Source organism: Jatropha curcas, chromosome 2 (genome assembly GCF_041381405.1).
Source record: "Jatropha curcas cultivar XTBG-Jc1 chromosome 2, XTBG_Jcur_1.0, whole genome shotgun sequence".
Classification (NCBI taxonomy): Eukaryota; Viridiplantae; Streptophyta; class Magnoliopsida; order Malpighiales; family Euphorbiaceae; genus Jatropha; species Jatropha curcas.
In genome coordinates, this window is record NC_143152.1 from 30,751,724 (window position 1) to 30,775,411 (window position 23,688).

Sequence of the window (23,688 nt, forward strand, 5' to 3'; positions counted from 1 at the left end):
CAGCTTCACTGAATAAAAAGGAACATAAACACCGAAAATGCAAGATAGTGTAGTTGGCTTTGAATTGCAACCACTTCTAATAAGTTTTATTGCTGTTATTAATTTGTGAGGTAACTTAAAGTTCATCACAAAGGTAGCTTTTCCATAACTCCTGCATGTGATGATTAGCTGTTTCAAATTGAGTTCCTAATTGCCAATGAGACTTTTCAATTGACCGCTAAAGAAGAGGCAGAGAGATTTAAAAGGTTTGGGTTTTGAATTCTAAATATGTTTGATATATATATATTTCTAACACTGTCAACTGTCAGATTACTACAATTAACTGCCAATAAAAATGGGCGTTCAATGTTAATTTAGCGAGCTGGACAGTAAGTAGAAACCTTGAGCAACCATTAAAACAGTAATAAAACGAACCTGTTAATTAGCGGTAGAAACAGTTGAAATATATATGTAGACAAAAAAAAAAAAAAATATTCAACTACAAACTTTAATCTTTCTTTTTAAGTCTCTTGATTTCTCAACTGTATTTTTGGAATAAAAGCCACCTGCTTTTGAACCTACATCTGATCTGTTTATCATTATTTGTGTCCTGATATGTATGCATTGGGACTTTTAAAACATTCTCATGAAAAAGGATTTTCTTTCTGTGAATATTATATTTTGACCCACAATGAGTTTGCATTCTCAAAGGAGACTACACAGAGCTGTCGTCGCTTCTTATATTAACTTATAAAGACCGTTTAAAGAACCACAAGGAACAATTAGTTTTCCTCTGTTTTTCAAGAAATTTTTGTTAGCTTTTGACCTTTTGTCAACAAAGGGAAACTTTTCCTTTCTTCTACAACCACAGAAAACCTTTCCGCTCTCTATAAATGACATTTTTTCTTTATAATGCACTCTTTTTCTCTTAATTTACACTTCAAATATACAATCGTAGCAAGAAGGTGAAACTGCTTTTTGCATGACCAATTCCCTTACAAGATTCAATTCAGGTTTATACGGCAGAGTGATGGACTTACCTACGACTAATTTATGAGCACAAATAAATAAAAAATATTTTTTTCTCAAACGAAGGAATTCAATATTTATGACCGTCCATTAAGATTTAACAATCTTTTAAAACAACCTTTTTTTTTATTTATATAAATGGTCTCATACATTGGTAGACAAGTTTTTATCGTTATAGTAATAAATTTTTTATAAATACAAAATCAAAAATTTGATCCGTGGAAAGAATTTATGAAAAGGACAATCACAAAGGATATCGAATTATATTTAATTGAAAAAATATATTCAATCAATTTAGACAATTCTGCTTTCAAAACTATAAATGACTCACTTTTTGATTTTTATGTTTCCTTACTAAATCAAATTACCAACTTTTCTAAATTGAGGGGTCATGACCTCTAAATTATTGTTTTCCAATTTTATCTTTATCTTTTAGTATCTCCACTAAGTAACAATTAATTATCTAGAGAATTAATAAAAGAGTAATTACTTTATTTTTTTCCATTGTATATAATTCAATCATTTTTTAAATTTATTTGTAAATTGAAAATTGACAAATTTAATAGAACATAAAAAGTAATTAACAAAATTAATCCATATTTATATAAGACAAAGAGAAAAAAGAGAATTAAGTGCAATTTATTACACAAACAAACATCATTACATTTCAATAGTAATTTAAAGAAAATTACTCCAAACAACATAAAAATGCATCAAGACTTTCCTTAGAACAAGGAACATTTATATGTGTGGGTGTTACATATATTATTATTATTCAAGTAATAATTAACCAGGCTAAAACCAACAAAGCTTCCAAGAAAAGGTGACCAACAAATGAACTAGACCCTTGAGTCCAAAGCCATAATGGTGCTAAGATTCATTGGACTCATATAATCAGTTGACCCAGACAAAATCTGCTGAGCAATGTATCTATTTGCCTTTTCTGATGGATGAAATGGATCCCAAAATGCATAGACATCTCTATTAGGGCACAAATTTGATGCTGGTGTGCATAGTCCTATACCATTATAAGGTCCTTGCCCACAACAAGCTACCTTTGATGTCACAAATCCTGCATATATACCCACCAATATTGAGACAAATTTATTAATTTAGTTAAATGTGTGGAAAAAAAAAAGTTATCCAATGTCAAAAATTTAAAAATAAATACTCATCCATTGATTAAATCAATAATTTTGCCGCAAAAGTAGATAATTTATAAACAGGGTTTTTGTGAGTTCAATTGAACGAAAATCATGAAAATGGTAGTCTAGCACATACAATCGACCTAATGATAATGAACAAAATATTGGTGTATGAGTAGTGTCATACATTAGGAGTAAGCAGGGATGTGCGAATAATTAGTTTGGTGTAAAAAAGAACCGAACTGCATAAACTAAATAAATTGAGAAATTCTTTAAATTGAAAATGGAATTGAATTGAGGAGTATACAAAAATTTTTTCAGTTATTTTTAAAATTGAAAAGTCTCGAGTTCAAATCTCAATCAGTCACTTAATGTTATTGTAAATGTGAATGAACTTTACCATAAGCTCCAGGATTAGTAATAAAATCACCAGTCATTCGACCAGTATTGGCAGCAATGAAGACATCTGAACCATACTGAGAATTGAGTTGTCTAAGCATTTGAGTGAGTTGAGGATTGAACAGAGACGCAGCTCGTTGCAACTCAGCAGAGCACTGTCCATTTCTACCTCTCTGAGCCAATTCTGCAGGCACACAACCTAATGGTCCTGTCCCTGTCACCAGTACTCTTCGTGCTCCCAAATCGTATAACCTCTGATCAATAATAATTGGATTGGAGACCAAAAATTAGATTATTTCACCCTTTAACATATGAAAGAAAAGGAAAGAAGTGAAAATTTGATTACCTGAAGGAGCTTTTTGTATTCGGAGATCAGAAATTTGACATAATCTGGGAGTGAGTACTGGCGAGATCTTATAGAATAAGGCACCAAATAATAGTTATTTACAAAATCATTCCCACCAACGGTGATGAGAACAAGTGCTCCATTTACCAATTGCTTTGTTCGTTGTGCACCGATCAGACCAGTCACCCGCCTTTGGTATTGTTCGAAGTAATCAAATTGTTGAAACATTCTAATTATATTTGCCTGAAAATGCATTGTTAATTTTATAATTCAGACTTAAACCTGTTTTTGTTTTCAGAATCTAATTATCTATATAGTTTCTCGATTTTATTTCTTTACCTTACTGAATCTTTATGTTAAATTCACTTTTGTGAAAAGAATTAAATAGTGTAATAGGGATAAAACAGAAAATTACATTAAATTCCAAATGTAAAGAGTCCTGACTATATATTTAAGTGAAATCAGATGACTAAATGGTCATTTACTATTTTCATTGCTCTTATGTACCATGACCAACAGTCATATTTATTATATTAGGGACTATAACGACATTTCAATAATAATTAATGGAAATGACGTTTTTTTTTAAAAAAAAAAAAAAAAAAAAAAACTTGTTTGTAACCAAATTAATAACGATTGAAGCATTTTTGAGGCAGGTTTCACTTACAAATTGAATTCCGGTGTCATTCAGGATTCCAATTCCAGCAGAGGCAAAATTGGCACCATCAAGAAGCCTTTCTCCATTGAGTTGTGGACTCAAGTAGGGCAAGAGGAGGTTTCTTGAGCCAATTGCTTGACCTATTAATTAATAAAATTATTAGTAATAGACAACATTAGAATATTCTCAAAAAAAAAAAAAAAAAAAACATATACATTATAATAAAAATGAACTCAACTGATATAGTCAGGAATATTATAGCCGTTAGAGAACCGGCCAGTGGGTCGACGAGTTGGAAAATCAATGCCATAAGGGGGAGAGTCTGCTCGTGCAGTAGTAGCTAGATAATTGTTGTTGCCATTATCGACAAGTGAATCTCCAAACACGAAAAATGCCCTAGCCTCAGCTTGAGGAGCAAGAATTCCCATTGCCATGACTAGAACTAACATTGTCGAGGATATGACAATTGTGGAAGTAGCCATGGAATTAGACAGGAAAAGAAAATATCAGTGAGACTTAAGAGACTAAGACTTGCATTGCATGGATCCAACATTAGAGAAACATCTTATATATAGAAAAGGCTATTGTCAATTGAAGGAAAATAATTATGGCCCAGAAAATAAAAAGGCGATCAGTACAAGTAGTTGTGTATTTGCCAATAATACATGAGCCAGAGGTCAGTCTTTGAGTCACAAGCTTGCCTTCATTAATTCAAAGTTTTACTTTTTCAGTCTAATATATGTTTGTCCTTTTTTTTACTAACATTGAATAAAATAATTGTGTATTAATTATCAATATGCTAAGATCGGAATTTTAACACTTGCTCAGTCTTTTTTTTTTTTTAAATAATTAACAAATCATAGGCTAAGACATTCAAATTTATTATTTGAGCGTAGGCATATTTTTTATTTTTTTACTATATGGTAAAAAGTTTACTAACATGACAAAGATTATCAATCTTTTATAGTAAATTGTCCCTTAAACCTTAAAAGAGGCACTTTGGTTTTGGTAGAGAAAATTTGCCAAGTCATTTAATGCTATCAGCTTTTTACCACTTCTGAACTAGTTGGAGCCAGCTTTCTGTACAAAAAAAGTGTATACTAATGTCATATGGATGTCTCTTTCATGTGAATTATGAAGCTTTTAACTGGCAAATATCTTTATTTCCTCAAAAAGAAAAAAAAAATATACATATGTATTTTATATATGAGTGAAAAATACAAGCATTTTATCAAAAGTTCCAAAAGGGGATTAAACACTCAATTTGTAAATCCATTTTATTAGTAAATGCTTTATGTTATAAAATTAGATTAATCAAATAACTATTAAATGGTTAAAAAATATAAAAGATAAAAATTTTAAAAATAATTGTTATTACTGTAGAAAAGTATGCAATGATACCAAAGTTCGTAACTTTAAAAGCATAAAACTTAGCAATTTATGTATTTAACATATTTGAAAATGTCATTTAAGTTTTTTCAATTAGATATATCTTGCATTATATAGTAAACAGTTGACACCAAAAAAAGGGGCAGCAGACAGCAATGTAAAAGGCATTTATTTACCAATTTTGTTATATCTTTAAGGTTAGAAGTGTAAAGGACATAAATAAACCTCACATCCAGATAAATATGTTATCATCCTTTAGTTCTTACATGATGAGCCTTATCTTAAATTTTAATTTATTTTAGTTATTTAGACTATTTCTATATTAATACACAAAAATTATTTTATTGCATGAGTATTTTGTAATAATGGATTCAAAGATTGAAAACCGAAATTATAAAAAGTTCAAAAATTGAAGTTAAAAACTAAAATCAAATAATTGAACCAAAAATCGAAAATAATTCGGTCTAGTTCGATTTCGGATTTTTTTCAAACTTTGCCCACTTAGTTATAGATATGCAACCACATTAGAGGCTATAGCAAGTATGGATAACAGCCTATAAGCTGGAGCCAAAACCAATTAATTGTGTTCCAACTTTTCCAGCTCTTGAATGCTCGTATGGCTTACCTTTAATATTTTTTTTATTATTTATTTTTATTGTTTGTGACATTTACCTACTCAATCAAATGTTGTTGATGAGTCTTGAAAATGAAATGCTTTCTTATAATCATAAGCATGCATCTAAATTTCACATCATTATTCTTTTAATTTAAATACTAATTATTAATTGCATCATTAATTGTACAATTAATTTAATTATATGTCAGCCTATTTTTTCCAATCATGTGAGCAAAGAATTGAAGTCATTTTGAATTGGAATTCAACCAATTTGGAGATAAATAATTCTATTTAATGCTTCAAAATTTTATAAGTCGGCAAAGTAATGTGAACTTAAGAAATTATTCTAGTAATTTTCTTACATTTATAAAATTATTTATCCTTGGATTAATATTAAATTTTCAATAAATAAAGACAAATGTATATGGTTGAATATAAACTTATGTTCGTATGAAAAAGGATATCGAAATCTACTAATTAAATTGGAAAATAACACTTTAATTTTTGGATAAATACACCCAATACGCTCGTCTTTCTCGAACATGATTAAAAATTTTTTAGACTCAAAGACACCTAATATGCAATCTTAGGCAAAACGAAAGTGCAACTCTAATTCGTGAATCGTAATATAATAAAATATAAAGTAGCGGGTTATGTTACATATACTCAATTTGTTAATTTAAGTTTTTTCACGTGAGAAAATAAAAATGATAAGTTAACCTTAATTTTATAATTTTTTTTTTTTTAACTACCTTAATATCCATTCACTTTTCCAAATTCAAACATTTCTTTTAGTCAGTGTGATTCTATATATAAGGATAAAAAGGTAAAATGCAATGATTTTTTTTTTTTTTGAATTTTAAAAAATAGTACTTAAAGTGAAAAAAAAAATCTTTAAAATTAACGGTTTGAGCATAATAAGGGACATTCAATTACTCTTTCTGCTGCCAATACTTATTACTTTGAAAAATAATAAATTTGTGGACACATTTATCACATTTGTGGACACAAATAATAAATTATTTTTTTGATTTTTACCCATTATACATTTCAGCCGTGATTGTCATTCAAATTATCAATTAGAATAGCAGTACTTGCACTCAATAATTTACTGTAATAAAGTTATAAATTGAATGATTTTTTTCTTAAAAAATGCGAAATACTCAAATGTTATGAATATTGTCTCTGTTTCACAGTATTTGTCACATTTGAAATTCCACGTCATTTAAGAAATATATTAAATTTATTTAAATTATAATAAATTATTGAGTAAATGCACATGATTACCCTTAATTTAATATTAATTTTTTTAAAAAATTCTTAAATTAAAGTAATAATTATTGATCATATATAAAAAATAAATATAAAAAAATAAATTATTATTTATTAAAACCATAAATATTTTAAAATTTTTTTAAATATATTAAATATCATGGAACGGAATCAATATTTAATTAGGAAACGATTACAAATTGTACGTAGTCATAAATTCATAACATGTAAATGATTAAAGAACCTGGGCACCGCAAGCGGGCGTTGACCCCCTAAGAGGTGGTGACCATGTGGCACGTGTCTAATTAGAACAAAGTGCAAATGGCTGTCTCTGCTAAATGAACATATGTTTTCAATTTCAAGATATTTTTTGTGTCAATTTATTATATATATTCTTAAACAATAGCCCACCTTTTTCTTTGATATTTGGGAATGGGCCGGGTCCTCTCCTCCACATTATCTAATAGCTCCTCTTCAATCTTCCAATGATTTTCCTTAAAAAAAAAACTTCTTCGATGAAATATAGGATTATTAATTCATGGAGAAGTGTTTATTTCGCTATTGGTAACGAGATATTCTATAATATAATAAAAATTTTAATTAGAAAAATGATAAATCTAATTTTCAATTTATATTTTTAAATAGTATTATTAAACCTAATCGACGTACTGAGTCTTTTGCTTTCTCTCATTTAATATTCTTTTAGATTTCATGCTTTAAATGACCGTCAACTATCATTTTTATTGAGTGATAGTTTCTTTTATTATTTTGTTTTTTTTTTTTTTCGGTAATACATTTATAACAAATTTTGTATTTGTTTTATTATTATTGCGTGATCTTAGAGTTTTTAGTTCTTTTTCAGTGATTTTTTTTGTTGTGTTTTTTCTCTTTTTATAGACTTTTTACCTGTTGTTAAGAATTTTTTATCCGAAACTTTATATTTTCGAGTAATGATATTTTATTATATATCTATAAAATGTGGTGGGTTGCCATTAATAATTTATAGATGAATTTATAATGCCACCTACTTCTCCATAGATGCAACTCAATTAAGCATTGTTGGGGAAACGGTTCAACAACCTTTACCCACTATGTTTTCAATTTAATTCAAGTAAGTACTATTTTTTCCGACCTGTTTTTTCATGCACATAAAGCTTCATATGGCCTACTATGTATTTACTATATAAATATTAGCAACTCAAGGCTATAATAATTGGGTTGGCATAGCCTTCTAGATAGTATTCAATAGAGCAAATGATTCATAAAGAAAAAATATCTTTATCTTAATATATATATATATATATATATATATATATATATATAATTCCTGTTTTTTGATCCGCAAAAGATTTTCATATAGCATTTAACATTTTAATAAGATCAAAATATATTTTATATATTCACTTATACTAATGTTTATAGTTTGAAAGAACGTATTATAAAATGTTATTTTTTTTAACGTTTAATGAAATGTTAAAACAGTTGATAGCTATTGAAACAGCCAAATTTATCGAAGAAGGCTTAATTAATAGATTTTAAAAAATATAATTTCTTTATCGCTTTTCCTGCTCGTATTCTTGTTTCCACGTTTAGATTAGAGTAATATTCTCATAAATTCTCAAAATAAAAATAAAATCTTATTGTATTATTATTTGAGTGATAATAGATAAAATCTTATTTTTCATTCATGTAATTGAATTCATAATATTATATTTAACTTAATCGTGCCATAAATCCACAAATTACAGGAGTGTTATTATAGCAAATCTCATACAGTAATTTGTGATCGTGTGGCATTATTTGATTCCCAGCAATGTTAATAGGATTGTCGGCAATCAATGATAAAATAGGTCTTCAACAAGTCTACGTGGTAAATTTATTTTGTAAAGTTAAATCAAAAGAAAATATTAAATAGGATAAAATTATGTTTCTTCCTATTTTATCCAATAAAATTCATACAATTGAACTCATTTTAATGTAAATCGAAAAGTATATATGATTTCATTTTATTTTAATTAAATAATTTATTTTAAAAGCTATGCTAGTATTTGAAGTCATTGCATTTTTCATTAAATAAAAATTAAAATTTAGTGATTAAAACTAATAAAATAAATAAAATAGTGAAACTTTATTAAATTAAGTGTAAAATATGATAGACTGTGGATATACTTTTAACCACGGTAAAGAACTGTGATAATAGTTGGAGCTAATCAAATAAAAAACAGACAACCAGATATGAATCTTAATTTATTTTCTGAAAGAGAATTCCATGACCATGTGAATGCAGGTTTTTCAACCCAAAAAAGGGACGTTTTGCTGTCAAATCGGGTCCAGTAACCCGATTTGAAACACTCGTAATTATAGTTATGAAATTGATGGTGATGGGTAACAGACAAATTTTAATTTATGTTTTTTTATTGCAATATAGTTTTTTTTTTTTTTTTTTTTGGAAAATTAGCTAGCAATTTTTTCTTAAAAAAAAAAAAAATCTTATAGAGAATCGGCTCAGCAAGTATTGGGCTGAACCTGAAGTATGGCCCATGTTTATGTGGGCTGTTAGATTTAATGATACATGAACTGTTTTATAGGATGATTGATATTTGGGTTTAGTTCATAGGTCCTTCTTGTCAGTGGTTGCCAGAATAGGGCCTAGTTTGCGAGGGAGAAATCTTATATAGGTCCCTAAACTTATAGTGGTTTTATCAATTGAGTCCTATAAATTCTATCGAGTCGAGTTAAACCTCAAGACAGTCACATTTAGTGAATGAAATCAAATATTTAACGAAATGCAAACAACTGTGGGTTTCTTTAAATAGAAAATTAAAAATTTTATAAAATAAATATACATTTTTTTATGGCAACCCTACAGGATAAAGTTCTACCACTAATCCAAATATACTTATTTTTTTATTGAAAAATATTATATTTTTTAATTTATTTTTATAAATTTATTAAACAAAAGTAAATAAATAATAAATTATCTCAATCGATATAGGTGAAATGATTGGAAAGTATTAAATTCAAGTTTTCTATAGTCACAGTACTTTTCTTATTTTGGATTTTAAAAATCGACACTTATACCTAACACCTAAAAGGAATTCGTTAGAAGTTATTCACAATTAATTTGAAAACAGTATTTAGAGAGTTTGTGGTACACTAAGCGGTCCATTGGATTTATTATTAGCGTAACAGTTGGGTTACAATGACATGACTCATTGATGTCATGTTTACATTGCCATGTCATCTATAAATTGGTTCTCAACCGTACACTTTTATTTATCTATTTACAATAGGTGATCGATTACTGAGAATTATATAGTAGATCCATCGTCTTTTAATGATATTAACTAAATTGATGATAATTTTTGACTCTTCGTCTTTTTTATAGATCATGAAAATACAAATCAGACATTGGCAAAATTTAGACACCTCATTTTTTCAACCTTTATTTTACCATCTACATAATAAAATTATATTTTTAAAAAAATATGAAAAATTTTTCTTAGGTCATTAAATAAATAATTATAAGAGAATCATGGATTTTAATTGCATTTTGTTAATTTTAGTTTTTTTATTATTTAAAGTCGAATAAAATAAAAATAATTAAATTTAATGATAAACCAATATCAAATTCAACCAAATTTTCTGAAATTTGAAAATAAACAAATAATATTTTCACCAGTAAATTTTTTAATTTATTTTACTCTACTGTCCATAAATAAATCATAACATTTACAAATGCAAGAATGTTAAGGCTATGGCTGTCAAAAATTGACTAACATCACAAAATACCGTTACACTTTAATAAACAAATGAACATTTTATCTTATTCCACTTTAAGTGTTTATATAGGATTTTGAGAGTATATTATTTTTTTTTTTAATTTTACCTATATTTATTAGGTGTTCTATAACAAAATTAGACGATAAGCTTTTAATTTTAAAAAGGGCAATTTAGACATTCTACTATATATTTTTAAAAAATCAATATATTTCAATTATTTTCTTAATTTCTATAAAAATATCCAATGTTACTATTAAAGTAGAACATAAAGAGCATTAAAGGATTTTACAAGATATATGCAATTTGTACGTGCGCACATGGCTTTATTACTATTAATTAATAAATTAATGTTACACTTAACAAAAGTACAATTGCAACCATTAATACTATATATTACATATAATATTCAATTTATTGAGTAACAAATAATGTTTATCCATAGCTAAACACATATATATCATGAATTTCATACAAATAATCACTCCTTAAAATTTAATGACACTTGATAAAAGCCCTGCCCCAAAAAAAGAAAAATAGGAAAACAAACAAACCATACCAAACCTAGCCAATAAGGAAAAATGATAAAGAATAAGATTGCCATATGCATAGCACAAAATATTATATTTTTAAGTCCTAGAATCTAAGGCCATGATGGTGCTGAGATTCATTGGGTTCATATATTTGTTGTCCCCAGTTAAAATTTGTTGAACAATGATTCTATTTGCTCTCTCAGATGGATGGAATGGATCCCAAAATGCATAAATGTCTCTATTAGGGCACAAATTGGATGCTATAGTGCATAATCCAATTCCATTGTAAGGCCCTTGTCCACAACAAGCAACTTTCGATGTAACGAATCCTGCGAAAAGATATAACAGTGAATTATTATACTATACTGTTAATATTATTAAAAATTAATATATTTGTTGTAATAATAATTTAAATATATTTTTTCTTTGTAGTATAAACAAAATTGATTCACTAAATTTGGACATTTTCCATTCTTAGCATCATAAATACTAATTTGCCATGTCAAGGGACCAATTACTTGGGGCCTTTATGAATAGGAAATCATACACAATATTGCATTTATTTCATTTAAATGGTCCACAGATTTCCCAACATTTAATGTTGTTTGCCTGTTGGTCATTTTGTTCCCCAATGATATTTATTTAATTTAAATTATTAAAACGAGGTTTAGAACGAGAGTAGTCTCATGCTTAAATAAATTATGAATATCCATGAAAAATTAAAAAAAATTGAAATTGTTAAGATTTTGAAAAAATACCATATGCTTGGGGATTGCTAACGAAATCCATATTCATTTGATATGCATTCGCAGCTACGAAAACATCTGCTCCAATTTCACTATTAAGTCCATTTATCAGTTCCACAAGTTGTGGATTGAATAGACCAGCTGCTCTTTGCAATTCAACAGAACATTCTCCATTTCTACTTCTCTGAGCTAATTCAGCCGGAACACAACCTATGGGTCCAGTTCCGGTCACCAGAACTCTTCGTGCACCCAGTTCATATAATCTCTGTTGCAAAACATAATTATTTGAAAAGTGCACAAAAAAGAAAATGAAATTGATATATTAGACAACTAGACCTTAATTTTCCAACTAACTAATTAATGCAAATAACAAACTAATTTAATTAATGTGACTTAAGGTGCCATAAAGAAGAGTTATGTGTAGATTTATCATTTACGCGTTGTTGATGGATCTGAAGGAAAAGGCTTTAATGAGAAAATTACATATCAATAAAGTATGCCCTGTGAAGTACTTAATGCAACCTGCAAAACGTATCTACCTCTTGCAAATTGAGCATAAATATGTGTCCCCACTTTATTATCTTTTGGGTAAGGTTAGTTAGATTATAATAAACATAAGGATTTGTACTTACAATCTCACTGTCTCAAAGATTATTTCAGTATCATTAGCTCAATATTTTCTTTCTTTGAAATGCATTCTGGAAAATTTTTATTAAAAACAAGGGAAAAAAAAGAAAGAATAACGACTGAATTGTACCTGTAGAACTTTCCGATACTCGGAAATGATATAGACAACATAATCTGGAAGGGAGAATTGGCGAGATCTAGCAGAGAAAGGCACCAAGTAGTAGTTGTTGACAAAGTCATTACCACCAAGTGTAATAAGAACAAGTGCTTCGTTCACTAGTCTTTCTGTTTGATCAGGTCCGATTAGAGCACTAACCCTTTGTTGATATTGTTGAAAATATTCCAATTGCTTGTAAATTCGGATTATATTGATCTGAGAAAGTACAATCACAATTATCAGAATACGTGTTTAAAGTCCAGGGTTCAAATTTTAAGATTAAATACATAATTAAGAACCAAGATATTGAACTTAAAATGGACTTACAAATTGAATGCCAGTGTCATTAAGTATACCAATTCCAGCAGAAGCAAAATTGGCACCAACAAGTAATCTTTGTCCTGTGAGAGCTGGACTTAAGTATGGTAATGTGGCTTCTGAGCCAATTGCCTCACCTTAAACCGCACAGAAATAAAGAAAATCAAATTATTGCAGAAAAAAAGAAATATACTCATATTACATAAACACACACACATATTAAAATTGAAATCGACACAAACATTAAAATTGAAATCGTACTGATAAGGTCGGGAATGTTAAGGCCATTAGAGAAACGGCCAGTGGGTTGATGAGTCGGATAATCGATGCCATAGGGGGGGGCATCGGCACGAGCAGTGGTGGCAAGGTAGTTGTTATTGCCATTATCAACCAATGAATCACCGAACACAAAAAAAGCCCTAGCTTCAGCCAGAGAAGCAACACTTACTAGTGAAAGAACTAGCAGCACAGATATTACAGAGAAATTTGAAAAGCTGCCCATTTTGGGATATATTTCCAAGAAACCCTAGAAAAGGCTCAATGGGGTTTAAGTGCTATTGACACTGTTTTCTGGATGTCAAGACAATGTGAATAAAGCTGGCTACATATAAAGGTGACGCAGTGAGCTTTTGCAATTGGCTGCACATTAATGGCTACTTCTACCACTAGAGGTGCTAGCTAAGGCAGCCATAATAAGTATAGAAAGGTAACAAGTTGTAGATTTTAGTACAAGTTAGTTCTGATCAGTTAATGAAGAGTTATCTTGTAGAATTTTTTTTTAATAAAAAAATGTAAAAAAAAACCATGTCCAACGTTTTTCTTCCCAGACAATCTGTTGCTTTGGTAATTAGGGCTTACGTTTCATATATAACTATCAGAATTCATGTACATATATTAAATATTAAAAAAGAATACAAACAACTAAATTTTAGTTACAAACTAATTGAAATGGGTTATATGAATAATTTATTTTCAATATCCACTTTAATCAATATAAATGTAAAGTAAATGTTAGGTCGAGAAAAAGATTTGAAATAACTTTTATAAAAGATTTTCCATGGAGAGTTGATATGTAGAGATTTCATGAAATTGTATTAAAATAAGTTCTGATTTAATTTCACTTGAGTAATTTTTAAGATTACAAGATTTTTCGAGTTTGAATCTGAGTTAAAGCTTAATTAATAAAGATAAAAAAATAAAAATAGTATGTTATATAAACAACATGGGGTTATCATTTTCTATGAGTTATATATATATATATATATATATATAACATTTAATTTGAAAGCTTTGTTTAATTTAGCTGCATCTATAAGTAAATGATATGACAAAAATGATGTTGATGATTTGATTGTCTAATTGTTTTTTCACAAACATGAAGGATAAAGAAAAGAGAGCACTTCATTTTCAATTGGTGATAATTATAATGTAATATGGTGCTAAATCTAACATAAATGCTCCAATCAACATCAGCAACAAAAGCATTATTATCAGCTGATTTTATGAGGAAAATTGGTAGAGCCTAGTTTATTGCTTGCTTTTCTATTTAATTCACATAAGCACTTTGTCACTTTAAGATCTTGATGTCTCTCTTTTGTTTTAATTGAATATTATTGCATATAAAAAAAAACATTATACCTTGTGGCCCAATTAGAAAATGATGTATAATATTTCTATTAAGAAAAAACCCAAAAATGTTGGAATGGTTACTATAAATTTGAAGTTTTCTATAGCAAATAATTCAAAATTGCTTGATTCAGTGTTAAGTGCGTATGATCCCATGCTAGTAATTGTAGGATTGAATAGTGGAATCATTAGTTTTTATTTTTTTAACTGCTTTTACCTTAAGAAGGACTTCACACACATAATTGCTTTTACCTTAAAAAGTAATGTAGGTAACGAGACTATTATTCGGTCCATTAATTAGAATTGAAGTGGCCACCAAACTATAATTAATTTGCTTAATCACGCCATTAATGAAACTTTATCGTTTTCTTTACCAATTATTTCAACATTAATCACTAATAATCATGGTATGATTAGCAATACAACATTAATCAATGCTAACGGTTGTTTTATGAAGTTAATAAAATTTCTAAGTCTTATTGAATTAATATTTTATTTTAAAAACTTACTACTCCCTCTGTTTTTTTTTTTATTTAGAGAAATTTACTTAAAATATAAACTTTCGAAGGATGCAAATGTTCAAAGTTTAAAATACTCTCATTTAATTTGAGCCCCTGTATTAATTGTGCACGGTTAGCAAGAGAAAGTGACAGAAAAAAAGATTGGATATTTAATGCCCTTGTCTTTGCAAAGTAAAAGTGAACAGTTATTTTATCACAGAATTGTAAACTATTGAAAGTTAACAGATGTGCTCATATTAAAAATAAGTTGGACAAATATATATTTCATCTACAAGAGTCTAAGTCATTTAAATGTGCTCAACTTACAAATGTATGCTCATTTTATTATCTCTATCTATCAACATTATGTTTTCTTATATACGATAGTGTGTGTTTGTATGATTATGCACCCTTTTTTTTCTTTCCCCTCTTCAAATAAGGGTATCAAAACAATGAGAGACACAACGTTTGAAAACTGCCTTCATACATCTCTTCACAATCCTCTCATTTTCACAACCGCCGCCCCGTGCCTTCTCATTAGCATCGATCGATGTCTATATATGAAATCGTTGATCATGAAAATGACCGCGAAAGCCAAAAAATAAAAAATAACTAAACAAAAACACATACTCTCCTCAAACCCTATTTCGAAGAAGAAAAAATTAGGAAAAAAAAATCTACAAAATCGCCCTTTGATCACATGGGTGAAAAAAAAAAGCACAATGAAAATAAAGGAGAGTCTCAAAGAAGTATGTCCACAAACGTCAACACACGTCACTCCAAAAAAACCCTCCACATAAGAAGAGAAAAGTGATTGAGGACCCTCCACATGACAAGAAAAAAGTGATTGAGGAAGATGTTGACTCTACAGAAGAGGAAGAGGAACGAATTGAGTCTGAGACAGAAAAAGAAGAGAGTAGTGACGACGGCTAAAGAGCGGATTGTCATACGACGTCTAAGATGAATTTCTTTTATTCTTTAATCTATGAATTGAACTCTTTTTCTATCCCTATTCCATGGACATTTTATGGCACTAGAGTTATTCTTTGGATGAAGCTTTGCATTTCGTAAAATTTTATAAACTGTCTTCACAGAAATATTGGATGTGGCAGCAGCTTTTCATAACTGCGCTTATTTACATTACCTTGTTGCATCTCAGCTAAAAGCATTGTGGTTATAGAATTTTTAACATCATCAACAATGTTTTTCTTCTTGTTTCCATTTTTCCTATTATCTGAAACAATATTTTGGGATTGACTATTGTCTGTTTCAATTCGTTCCATCCGTTTCAATTCTTTTTCTTTTTTTGAACTTATGGAGTATATCAAGTCTATTTCTTTTTTTTAAGTATCGGGGAGGGGAATGAAATGTACTTCTTAAATGTTGTCATCCTTATTAAAAAAATTAAAAAACAAAATACAAATACTACAAAATTACATGAACACATGAGGATGAAAGGCAAGTCCACTTTTAATCTTTTGACTTGCTACTTACTAGTACTAGTAGTTATAGTTGCATGACTCACCGTTTATTTAATTGCCTTCAATGCAGCTTTAAATTTTAGGTAGAATCAAGAGATATGTTGGATTTTTTTTCCCCCCACTCAAAACAGATTGCATTTCAATTTACAAGGCTAGTTATTGCATTTAAACATTTGATTGAAATTGAGTTTATAATATTAGTCTTAAAAATTATGTTCATAATGATTATAAAATTTAAAATGAAATAGGTAGATAATTAAAAAACAAGGTTGGATGACAAACTCTACATGCATGGAAGGATTTGGTTCAAATAAGCACACTCTTTAATTGCTGCTACAGTTTGTAAAAAGGAAAGGAAAAAACAAAAAACACCATACCATAACTAGTGAAGTACATATATATGGTTCTGATCTTTCCCTAACACAGATTGAGAAGGAGCATACAGGGAAGCATGGAGACCAAGAAGCCATGTGACCAACATTAATAGGGTAGAGTTATATGCCATCTACTTCCAATTTTGTCCCCACTAAAACAATTATGAACTCATCAAGGTTCAAGACCAAAATAATAATTTCTTTATATATATATATCAGAAATTAGACATCTTTCAATTAGGATCCACAAATTTTTGAATTTTTATTTTTATTTTTATGTGTCGACAATCAAGTGCGCGCAATAGACATAAATGTTGCGAGTTATAAAAGGATAGTACAACAAACAATGCATTTAATATTAAAAATATACTTGTTATGAAAAGATAAAAATTTAATGCTCTTGATGCATGAAAATCCTCTAATAAAAATTTTTTAATAACACTACTATAGATGTCTTCCTTTTCTTTTAATAAAGGGAGGTGAAAATTTCATTAAAATAAAATAAAACATAAATATGAAATAAAGATTTGCATATTTCTATAACGATAATGCTACTATGAATGTTTGGCAATACTATTAAAATATTCTTCTTTTTATTTATAGGGTTTCTCCTCCCTATATTTATAGTATTACGACATTCATTATAATTAGCCGTCAATTTTATTTTATTTTTTATATAATCTTAAGCTTTATTTTGTCAAATCATAATTGAATATAATATGATGTTATCGAATGCACTGTAAATGTATTTGATTACATTATATTAAATTCCAATTCACTGAATAAAGTTTTATATATATTTTGTAAGTCGTAATGAAATTAAGTACAATATAAATCAAAAACAGTATATTTTATTATATTACATTATATTTTATTATTTTATTAAATATAGTTTTATTTTATTAAAAGAAATTCATTATAGTGATAAGAGTGAATTATTATTTATCCTCTCCCTTATACCCTAATACACAAATGATGATCGTTATTTTCATAACATAATTATACAATCCGTTGTTCTTATGTTTCTATTATACTATTCAATCCTTTTTTTATTGATATTAAAATTTCCATAATAAGTCAATCAATTATGATATGATTGGTATTTTTACCTCCTCTAACAGATTTAATGACCGAATGGTATCGCCGAAGTCATCGTCAATTTAATAAATGTTATTTAAAGAGAAATACTGTCCCCTGTTGTACAACTCACAATGTTGTTCTGATCCGTTGGACCTCTCATGTATCCAAAAAAATATTTTCTCTAATAAATGCAGGTGCTAGTTAGATGACTTGTAAAAAGCGCCTAAGATTTGATTTTCTCACTTATGCGAGAAGTGGAGAGTTGTTTTCACCAATTTAATAAGTCAAAGGGAGGGCTTCTCCGATTGTATAATCCATAATATTATTTCGTCCAATAAAGACCTCCAATAATTTTTTTTTAAAAAAAAAGCGCCTAAGAAAATGAATTAGTATTTAATACTTTGGTTGTACTCAAAATACTAGTCAATAACCATTGTTATCAAATTTTAATTGTATAGTCCCACAATTTTGTCTTGCTTACTATTTAATCAGTCCGACTAACGGTGAATGTATAAAAATTAAATAATACACTAAAGTAAGACGTACTAACGAAAATAAAAGTATTGACGAACGTACTTGAATGTAGTTGAGGGATTAAATAATAATTCACAAGAAGAATTCTAAGTTCGAGAATTGTATTCTTAAATCTTATGATATGCAAGAAATTTCTAGCCATGGACATTTTTCGTGTTTCAAAAATATTTTTCTGTGCACTTTTTTTAATATAAAATACTGTTTTCTTACTATTTTTTTTATGTAATACTCTATCTGTTTCATTTTGTTTGCTTGTTGTTCTTTTTTTTTATGTCCCAAAATATTTGCAATGTTTATAAATTTAGATATGTAAATAATTATTTTTCACATAATAACTTTTATAATTGCTCATTAAATGAAATACTTTTATTAATATCTTAATGAGTTATGGGTAAAAAAGAGCAAAATAACTTTTATTGAATAAATACTTAATATGTGTGTTTTGTCAAATCATGCAAACAAAATGTGACGGAATGAGTATTATATTTTAAATGTTGTTTCCGTATATTTTTGCATTTACACGGTTCTCCTGTATGTTTCCATGCACCATAGCTTAAATCTAATTGGCTGTTTTATTTTTTATACTTTTGTTAAATTAAGATGCATGTTATAATGTTTATGTTACAAAATGGAAGTGTTGTGGTTGTGTGCCCACTCAAGTGGGACCCACGAACTAAAGTTAAAAACGGAAGGAAGTAAAGTTGGCTGCAAAATGTGTTATGTGTGAAAGTAAGAAAGAAATAGGAGCAGCCAGTTCAACAGTGATGGCTTTGAATTGGTGTACATGGGCGGTGACTTGAATAAGTTGTACACGGCTCATTAAACGCGTTAACCTGCCTATAAATAGAGGCAGAGGCAGAACACACAATACACACAGAAGAAAGAAGAGAAAAAAATGTAGCGAGAGAGTTTTCTAGTTTTAGGATGCGTTTCCTAAAATTAGGGGTGAGAAAAATAGTGAGGAAATTATTTTGGAGTGTTTTTTGGAAAACACTATGAGTGCCACTATTTTTATATTACTCTCTGTGTACCTACTATTGTTAATAGTAGAAGAATGATTCGGAGTTTGTCCCGTGGACGTAGCCCTAAACAGTTGAGGGTGAACCACGTAAATTTCTGTGTGTCACAATTTTACTTTTCCGCTGCGTTAATTTTCTCTTAATTGGTTGAAAGGGCCTAACAAGAGTGGTATCAGAGCTGATACCCAACAACTGGTATCAGAGCTGATGCCTAATAGGAAGTACCATGAGCTGTATGAGAATTAATATTGCAACTACTTCAACAACAAAACTATTGAAACAAAATGACATATAAGGAGAAGCAAACCAACTGTACAAAGCACATCCACATACAACACAGTCCCAAAACTGGGCACGCCATTATTAAATAGCCAATATTTTCAGGCTCTTCAATTCCCTGTAGGCTATAGTAATGGCCACTTTGATGCCAACTCGCATATCTTTCAATTAACTTTTCATTTCTTCGACAATCTTCTGTTAAAAATTGAGATAAAAAACATCGATTTGGTCTGAATTAGTGATCCTGCCGATTGTTGATCCATATTTATTAGGAATAACAAATATAGAAGGCATATAAGTGATATTGGTTGAGGCTAAATTATCCTATTCACTATTGAATAATTATTTCGGCAAGGATTGAATTTTTATTGGGAGGGGAGAGGGAAAAAGAAGTAGGAGCGATTCGAACTAGCTCAATTATGTAAATACATGAGAGTATATCCGTAGATTAAAACCTAATTCTTATCACTAAATTTCCCTATTAGTAAAAATATTAATATTTAGTTTACTATAATCTAATGTTTCTTTATAGCCTCGCGGTTTGCTTTCAAATGGACATTTGGTGGTCAAGCTATATCATATAAAATTAGATGGAATACAAGAACATAGGAATTCATAAAATTAGAGTATTGCTTATTTTCAAGGATTAATTTGTGTGAATTCCTTATTGATCAAAGTTTGATTTATGGTTATGGTCTTAGTATTTAAAGGTAATTTCTTAATATAGGTTAATTCGAGGGTATTGTATTCTTAAATTTATTTTTAAAAAAATATTTATCTACACTTTTTTTTTTTTATAAGAAATGGGCATTTGAATCTGAATTTAGTGTCGGATCATATATACACTCATTATATTCTTCAATTCGTCATTTTTAAATTCATCAATATTTAATTGATGAATCACCGTACTATAGATAGAAAATAATTTGAGGACTTGTTATATATTTATATATACTATGATGATGGGCTGGATTTGAGTGGAAAGTTGCATCCAATTTGCTCCGACCAAGCCCGTGTGCAATGTATATGAATACATGCCATTACCCTAGGTTTTTTCTTTTAAAATTATTTATAAAACTCCAAACCGAAATAACATTGTGAAGAACATAATCATTTTCGTATAAAAGACTTTCATTAAATTAGTGATAGATTTATAATAGTTTTAATGAAAAAAAATATATATAATAGTTTTAATGAAAAAAAATATATATATAATTAAAATGATAGCGGATTGAGTATCCACGCAATTACAATCGCATATTTAATGTACAAATCCGTTTAAAAATTAAAAAAAATATATATATTTCTTCATTTCTAAGAATAAGAAAAGTAAAGATTCATAACATTCTATTAGATTTAAATCATAATCTAAAATGCATATTTATAATTATATCCGTTCGGAACCCATGTATTCATCCTACTCAAATCATTGAACTCGATCTCATTGAATATTCAACATATTAAGTTAATTGATATTCTGTTGAATCCATTTCGTGATTTTTTGGTTTTGGACTTAGATGTTTAATTAATTGAGACCCAATTGATGTTGTTTTGAGTTATTAATTGATTAATTAATTGGAAGAGATAAAGGATTAGTGATCTCCAGTTGAGCAAGCATTCCTCAAGCAGCTGTTCATGTACATGAAGGTGGGACACCAAAGGACTTAATGGGAACGTATGTAGTTGATCATTTTGGTAATCACATGTGAAGCTTATAAAAGGAGCAAGGGAACCACAATATAGGTCTAACCAAATTCTCTGATGAATTTAACAAATCAAATCAAATTCTCCAACAGTCAAGCAATTTTGTTTTCAGAGCATTGTCTTTATTTTTTCCTAAGCACGGTTTATTTATGTTTCCTGCAATTACAAGTTTTCATTTCAATTCAAGTAATCAAATTCATTTTTACTTTTTCAAACTATCAGACTCTCTTTATAATTTCCTTTACTCAAATTTATTTTAATTGCACAACCGATGAAACGTTTACCGTGGATCTAATCCACAGCCTAGAAGTCAGATTAAACGCACTCTAATTCCTCAATTGGTCTATTTCACAGACCTGATACGCCCGCAATTAATTTACAAATCAAGCTGTCAGCCAGCGAATTCGTTGCTCTTTCCAAAAAAAGAACCAATACATCCCAAAATATAACAATTTAAATTTTATATTTAATTAATTTCACTATTTAATAAGATTAATTATAATTATTACATGTTTTAATAACTATTAATTGTTTTAAAAGTCTTTCATTATACTAACATTTTATACTCTAATCACGCAAGTTTGATTAAATAAAAACAGTTGCTAATAGAAACTTCATCCATTCACCTTTTTATTTAAATACAATTCCTAAGTTACAATTTTGTTTTTAGTTATATTTATGAATCATTAGTTAATAAAAGAAAAATTATTCTCGTCCAAAATATTTGAACTTAAACAAAATTAAAATTCTATCATTTGAAATTATCGTATGCAAACATATCTTGATTTGGACGAACATTAGAGTTCAACGATGAAAAAATAACAAATTAATATTACACAATCTTATTGATAATAAATGTACATTGGAGTGACTATTTCTGTAAGTTTCCCATAATATTACTAACGCCAAAAAAAGTTTAATGAATAAATAGAGTAACCTCCTTTCAGCATAATAGTTCTTCTGATCATACGAGATTTTTTTATTTTGATTTTTAACCATCCAATGTCCTAACTGCATTAACCTGGTTAATCTAGATCTATTATTAGGCAGATCATGGAGAACTTAAAACCAAGAACTTCTATCCTACCATTTCAACTCTTGACAACAGTAACAGTATCTGAAAAATTTTTCCACGGATTGGTTTGGTATATGCTATCCTAAATCAAAAGCCCCATGCACCTCCCCATGTATTTCCAGATCCATCCCAGCTGAACCCATCTCCACCGATTCCAGTACCTCCACCGATTCCAGCACCTCCAAAAAAAGTATTATCCATGAAATGATTCTCAATGTCCAACTCATCTTGAGGCCAGTAAAAATCATTATCCCCTAATCCTCCAATTAAACATGAAGAACTTGAACAACTCTCACAACCAATTGCACATGTATTAGAATTCCTTGCCCCGCCAGTAATTACTTCACTACTACAGCTTCCAATAAGATCTTGACACATACTAGCACATGAACTGCTAATTTCTTCATTATTAGAGCTGCCAATAACATTTTGACATGTACCGGCACTAATATTGCTGTTACTAGCAGTACCTATTGGTAGGTTAAAGCAGTACTGTGGCAAGTTTAGGGTAGCAGAAGAGCCATAAAGTTTAAGGGCAGCTTGATCATAAGCCCTAGCTGCTTCATCTGACGTATTGAAAGTACCTAACCAAATTCTATTACCTCTATTTGGTTCTCTTATTTCAGCAACCCATTTTCCCCATGTTCTCTGCCTTACTCCTCTGTAAGTACATAGTGCATTTTCTGGTCCTCCTTTCCCTTTCATGCACCCTTTTCTTGATCTTCTCATGCAGGGTTTCTTTTCATTTGCTTCTTTTTCCATGGATATAACTATAACTATAAATTTTCTCTTTTCCTGATTCCTTTCTCACTCTGCAGGGGTTTATGGTGATGTGAAGTGTTCTGGTTGATAATATAATGTTGAGATATTAGAGACGTGTCATTGTCTTAATGCCAAGTAAGCAAAACCGGTAATGGAGTTCTCTGTACAGATTAACTGGGTTTTTGACACGTGTAAAGCCATAGCGAGGTGATTGTGCTTGGTTTGGATATGTAAAGGGACAAGTAGCAATAGTCAAAAAC

The 23,688-nt window shown here is 29.0% G+C and overlaps 3 protein-coding genes across 3 annotated transcripts; all 3 read right to left on the bottom strand.

The window, feature by feature from the left end:
- Positions 1-1,626: 1,626 nt before the first annotated feature.
- On the bottom strand, positions 1,627-4,115 carry LOC149498601 (GDSL esterase/lipase At5g33370-like). Its single transcript, XM_089717333.1, has 5 exons — positions 3,795-4,115; positions 3,566-3,696; positions 2,899-3,141; positions 2,554-2,806; positions 1,627-2,080 (listed from the first exon to the last, which is right to left on the bottom strand). Exons 1-5 carry the CDS (start codon positions 4,036-4,038, stop codon positions 1,848-1,850), a joined length of 1,104 nt encoding a protein of 367 aa, XP_089573459.1. The 5' UTR covers positions 4,039-4,115; the 3' UTR covers positions 1,627-1,847.
- A 6,894-nt stretch (positions 4,116-11,009) lies between these two features.
- Positions 11,010-13,609, bottom strand: LOC105647775 (GDSL esterase/lipase LTL1). The gene is made up of 5 exons (XM_012233998.4): positions 13,256-13,609; positions 13,004-13,131; positions 12,650-12,892; positions 11,905-12,157; positions 11,010-11,475 (listed from the first exon to the last, which is right to left on the bottom strand). Exons 1-5 carry the CDS (start codon positions 13,494-13,496, stop codon positions 11,243-11,245), a joined length of 1,098 nt encoding a protein of 365 aa, XP_012089388.1. The 5' UTR covers positions 13,497-13,609; the 3' UTR covers positions 11,010-11,242.
- Positions 13,610-22,402: 8,793 nt separating this feature from the next.
- On the bottom strand, positions 22,403-23,478 carry LOC105647872 (uncharacterized). Its single transcript, XM_012234096.4, has one exon. It carries the CDS (start codon positions 23,426-23,428, stop codon positions 22,754-22,756), a length of 675 nt encoding a protein of 224 aa, XP_012089486.1. The 5' UTR covers positions 23,429-23,478; the 3' UTR covers positions 22,403-22,753.
- Between the last annotated feature and the right edge of the window lie 210 nt (positions 23,479-23,688).